This window comes from Nicotiana attenuata, unplaced genomic scaffold (genome assembly GCF_001879085.1).
Source record: "Nicotiana attenuata strain UT unplaced genomic scaffold, NIATTr2, whole genome shotgun sequence".
Taxonomy (NCBI): Eukaryota; Viridiplantae; Streptophyta; class Magnoliopsida; order Solanales; family Solanaceae; genus Nicotiana; species Nicotiana attenuata.
In genome coordinates, this window is record NW_017675198.1 from 5,693 (window position 1) to 11,588 (window position 5,896).

General features: G+C 36.3%; 1 protein-coding gene across 2 annotated transcripts; it reads left to right on the plus strand.

Annotated features, from left to right (window-relative positions):
- The first annotated feature begins 3,630 nt into the window (after positions 1–3,630).
- Positions 3,631–5,392, plus strand: LOC109219792 (putative RING-H2 finger protein ATL37). Of its 2 annotated transcripts, XM_019384263.1 has the most exons (2): positions 3,631–4,667; positions 4,761–5,392. In XM_019384263.1, the coding sequence occupies exons 1-2, from the start codon at positions 3,814–3,816 to the stop codon at positions 5,167–5,169; spliced, it is 1,263 nt and encodes a 420-aa protein (XP_019239808.1). In that variant the 5' UTR covers positions 3,631–3,813; the 3' UTR covers positions 5,170–5,392. The 2 variants fall into 2 exon arrangements, with proteins under 2 accessions (XP_019239808.1, XP_019239807.1); XM_019384262.1 differs by having other exon boundaries at positions 3,633–5,392.
- Positions 5,393–5,896: the final 504 nt, after the last annotated feature.

Genomic DNA, 5,896 nt, shown 5'->3' on the forward strand with positions numbered 1-5,896 from the left:
GAATCCATTGATAGCTTGAATTGCTTGAATCACCTTGGATTAGTAAATGAATTTAAAAGGAGATTAAACATCATTTTTCCTGAATTGTTAAAAAGAGAAATTGTTTTATTTGGGTAAATATTCCCGATAAGTTCTTAATTGACTGATTGAGCATGTATCTCTATATGTACCTGCGTCGCATGCATGATTCGCGAGCAGGGTATGTGTTTATTTATGGAACGGGCCGAACGCCTCGGCAGATTAAATAGATGCATCTATAGGCGCGCCGTCGACCCTCGGCAATTGCACAGTTTATTTCTGTTGGATCGGGCCATCGCCTCGGTGTGATTTGCGCATGTTATATCGTTGCTTGAGAATTTTAAATGTGAAATTTGCCCTTCGTGGCTTGATATAAATTGATAAGATATAAAGTAGTAAATCGTAGAAATTCCTTGTATTTATTTGTTGAAGGTTGTTTACCTTGTTTTTCTGGCTTCGTGAATTAGGACTGCCATATAAATCCATGATTTCCTCACATTTTTAGTATATTGTCAATTGACCTCTAGTAAGTGTCGAAGTTGACCATCTCGTCTCTACTTCTTCGAGATTAGATGGGATACTCATTGAGTATACGTTGTTTACGTACTCATACTACACTTCTGTGCATTTTTGTTGCACGCGTATATTTATCTCTAGCAGCCCACTGGGCATAGCAGCACGGATGATTCAGAGACTAGGTGAGTTGCATTATTCGAGGCGCCCCGCAGCTAGTAAAGTCCCTTCCAGTAAATTGTATTTTCTTTCTGTCCACTGTATTCCGGACGGATGTTGTATTGTATTTTATTTCCTTATCAGTAGATGCTCATGCACTTGTGACACCGGGTTCTAGGATGGTTTTTTAAATATTTTTGTATTGATTGCTAGTATTTAATTTGAATTGAAGCAGTTATCTTTTTACTTATGAAATTTAAAGGAAAATCTGGGTTTCCAAAATTGTTAAAATTGGAGTTTAATTAAGTATTTGGTTGGCTTGCCTGACAGTGGTGTCCGGCGCCATCACGACCCTTAATGGATTTTTGGCCGTGACAGATTCTAAAAAATCTTTCCGAGTGATTCAGTCGGTAATTTGGTCAAAGCAGTCAACCTCGTTTTACTAATAATTTTCGACCGAATCGGTCCCTATTTTTCTTATTTATTTTTTTAAAAAATTATTTCCGATCGAATTGGTCGCTAACAGTGACGCAGAATTTTTCCGCCAACATTTACGACGGATATAGACGGAATATTAGTCGTAACTATTATTAAAAATTGAAAAATAAATTTTTATATATTTTCCGACCGATTCCGTCAGAAATTTCCGACTATTTTTTTTTTCGTCGGAAATTGGCCGTTTTTTAGTAGTGATATACGTTGTTGACTCTACTATTATTGACGGATGTACTTTTTCTTAATGTTCTACCAAATGATGTGTTTTCTTTAATTGTAAAAGATAATCTCGTTGAATATTAACTCCTTATCTAAAACTTGGTAACGAATTTTGCGGACAACTAAACTAGTCTTAAAATGCATATTTTGACTTTCAGGTCCTTTGAAACCGCTAACTAAATTCAAGAAGCGTATAATCTGCGAACTTTTTAACATAAAGTCAACCAAAACATTAATTTGCTAACCTATGAATCATATATTTTACTCGCTTTATTTTATGTCACATATTTTCTTATTAATCCATATTAAAAAAAATAACATATTTTATATTTGAAAACAATAATATTGTACGTTAGCCACATAAATATGTGATATGTCTAATTGCATAAATTTTAATTTTATATATTAAAAAAATTTGATGATAGATCAAACTAACTCACATAAATTGAAAGAGAGGGAGTAATATTTTCTAAGAAATTTGTCTATGAATATTCCTTCTCTCCATTGACATTAAGCTTCAACTAACGAATACTTATTGGTAGTTTGGTTCATGTACTTCTGCTCTAGACACATTTTTAAGTGAGGAAGACATAAATACTCAACTCCTATCAAAATTTATTTTAAGTATACTTAGCCTTAAAAAAACCTATTCAGTCTCCAAAGTCAGAACCTTATTGATTATTCTTTTGGGGGCCATTTAATAAACACAGATTCTTCTTCTTTCCGTAACGCTATAAATATATCCAAAAGAAACAACCCCATTGTATACTCTTTCCGCAATTTTCTTTAAAAAGCTACCCTGAGGCGTGACTTCCAATTACCTGCGACATTTGCCTTTTATATTATGCATTCGCCCCTCATTTTTTCTCTCACTCAAGTAACCACATTTGCCTTTACCGACTACTATCCGTCTTTTTTTAGGAGCGCATTTTAAAATTTAAATTTTATGGGTTCATATTTATTATTTATTATAATTTAAAAAAAAAGTTATATAAATTTATGCTACGCATCAAAAGTGTTGAGTTCAAACTTCAGAAGAACCTGATACCCGAAGGCTACATCCGCCTCTGAATTCTTCTCCGCTGCTTTTCACACAAATAGCTTTAGTTAAATTCTTATCACTTCTTGAGGAAAAAAAAGCTTAAGAGAAATATGTTTTGTTTCATAATGTGCTTATGTTATGTCATGTCAGAAAACTGGCACAGTCTCAGCTACACCATCTTTGGCTCCATCGACACACCCGTTGGACTCAAATATTAGAAATCAGCCCTGCGTTAGGAACCAAACTGGAAATTGTATTGTAAATAAATTATGGAAAATAAATAAGTCATTATAATTACTAGGATATATAATTATTGCCCTAGTAACTACTAGCCTAATAATTTCACAGTTATTTTCAAATACTCTTACTCTTTTTTTTTTCTCTTCATGGAGAAGGGGAAAGGGAAGGGGATGAAAAGGTACTAAACTAAAAGGAACCAAGAAAGGACAAATCCATTTGTTATTCTGTATATTTCAATTTATGTAATGCATTTTAATTAGACATGTAGTTAGAAAGAAAACAAATTTGGAACTTGGGATCTAAAATGAGGCATAAATATTTGTGTTGTTATAAATTACCTCATTAAGAATAACATAAAAAACTTAAAGTATAATTATTTTAAAATTCAAATATAATTTTTTATGACAAATTAAAAAAATGCGACACACCAATTAGGACAAAAGGAGTATATTGTACTTATTAGATTTTTTGATGCTAGAGTGAGTCCAAGTGATTTTAGTAAGATATCTTGATATTTTGATTTACCACGTGTATAAACATTTCCTACCGTACTCCTAGGGAACTGAAACTGCACGTTAAGTCCCACTCGGCCTCTCTCTGGTGATCCTGGATAAGTATTACGTAGTAATAAAATAATAGTGTTTTATTAGCAAAAAATTAATAACCTTACGAGAAACATATGCGTAATAACATAAATTATAAGATATATATTCTTACTCCTTATCGCAAGCCATTCCAACGCTATAAAAAATATCCAAAAGAAACGGATCTGGCTCCTCTACAGCGAGCCATCACTCTTTGGCCCATGAAATAGCTTGCACGTTCCTCCTTCACAATTTAAGGGACAAGATTTATTTGATTAATAACTACAACCTTAACTCAGGTTAACATTATTATTATTATTCTCTCCACCGCATTAGTTATATATCCCTTCGGCTTTTCTTTGTTATATATATGCTTTCAGCAATTTCCTTTAAAAAGCCAACCTGTGAAGTGTGACTTCCAACCGCCTGCGACATTTTCCCTTTATATTCATTTGCCCCTCGCTTTTTCTCTCACTCAAGCAACCATCTTTTGCCTTTACAACTATCCATCTCCTCTTTCTTTCACACAAATTCTTGAGGAAAATGAAGCATAGGAGAAATCTATTCTGTTTTCTCTTGTGCTTATTTTATGTCATGTCAGAAACTGGCACAGTCTCAGCGACACGCCCGTTGAACTCAAATGTTGAAATCAGCCCAACGTTAGCGATATTACTTGCTTGTCTTGTCTTATTCTTGATGGCAGTTATCTTCATATATATACGTCGTATAAGCCCTGATTCCTTTGACGAATCAATGGGGTTTTACTTCTTCCGGCACCGACCAGTTTCCCGTGGGCTTGAGCCTAATATCATCGAAACTTTGCCGGTATTTGTATACTCCGATGTCAAAGCCCTAAATATAGGCAAATCTATCCTAGAATGTGCTGTTTGCCTAAACGAGTTCGAAGATGAAGATACTCTCCGCTTTCTTCCTAATTGTTGCCACGTGTTCCATCCCGAGTGTATTGATGCTTGGCTTGCCTTTCGTACCACTTGCCCAGTTTGCCGTGCAAATCTCAAAACAAAACCTGCTGGTAAACTGCAAGAATCAATTCAAGAAACAGATGACGTTGAGTCTCAGAATGTCAGCTCAGTTGTATCACATCCAGCACCAGAAGAAGTAATAAACCAGTCTTCTCAAACGTCGCCCGTTCACAGTCATACGCAAAATACGGCGAGAAGTAAGACACCCGATTTTCGGCACCTTGCACCAAAATCAACACCAAGAAGGCCAAAGATTTTTGGGATGTTTAGTCGATCTTACTCCACAGGTCACTCGTTGATTCAACCTGGTGAAAATTGCGAGAGGTTTACTCTAAGGTTACCTGATGATGTACGTAAAAGATTGGTCTACAATGGCGCCGTAGCCTTTTCTCCAGCGAGAAATTCAACTAAGGGGTACCGGTTCGAAACGGAGGAGGGCCGGTTAAGCTTGAGTAGGGCCTCCAATGGCGCCGTAGCCTTTTCTCCAGCGAGAAATTCAACTAAGGGGTACCGGTTCGAAACGGAGGAGGGCCGGTTAAGCTTGAGTAGGGCCTCCAATGGCGCCGTAGCCTTTTCTCCAGCGAGAAATTCAACTAAGGGGTACCGGTTCGAAACGGAGGAGGGCCGGTTAAGCTTGAGTAGGGCCTCCAATGGGGCCGTAGCCTTTTCTCCAGCGAGAAGTTCAACTAAAGGGTACCGGTTCGAACCGGCGGATGGTCGGTTAAGCAATCTCCGGTTACCGACTCCGCCTATGTTCTCTAGATCCGGTTCGTCAAAGGATGAGAAACAACCGAAGAATCTGCTGAAGTCCGTTAAGTCAGTTAAGTCGCCGTTAAATTTGTTTTGTGGGACGGAAAAGGATGATACAGGAGAAAGATCTTTTACTTATTTAAGATCAAGTAGTACTTCAAGTTAGATAATTTTCCATTTCTTTTTATTTGGATCTCACATGGACGAGCTTGGCCGCAGTGCAACAAGGCAAGGCCTCATCATGAATCCGTTTACTTTTTCCTCTTTTTTTTTTTTTTTTTCTTTTGACACAATTAATTATGTTGTATATAGTTATTGGATAGTGGAGGCTTCATAATCAATGAATTGGTTTCTTTCTAAAATTATGAGATTTTCTGTCGGTTGCTTTACGTTCTACTGGAACACAAACAATTTGTATCGAACATCATTGTCAGATAAGTTAACACTAAATAGTTAATTAAATTTTTAGTTTAATATTTTTGAAATCATAAATTTTCCTTCAATTTAACTATTAAAAGATAAATTTTAAAGAATAATAATAACGTTTTCCAATTTCAATACTAAAATATCCCATAATCATCCCAGAACCCGGTGTTACAAGTGCATGAGCATTTACTAGGAATTAGAAATACAATAACTGTCCGGAATACAAATTTGGACAGAAAAGAAAATATAAGTACTCTGAAAGAGACTCTGCTGGCTGCGGATCGTCTCGTAAGATGTAGCTCGCCTAAGTCCCCGTATCAACCAGGTCGCTGCGCCCACGAGCCACTAGACATACATATGTCTGTACAACAAAATGTACATCAAGTGTAGTATGAGTACGAAAACAACGCGTACCCAGTAAGTATCCAGTCTAATCTCGAAGAAATAGTGACGAGAGGTCGACTCCG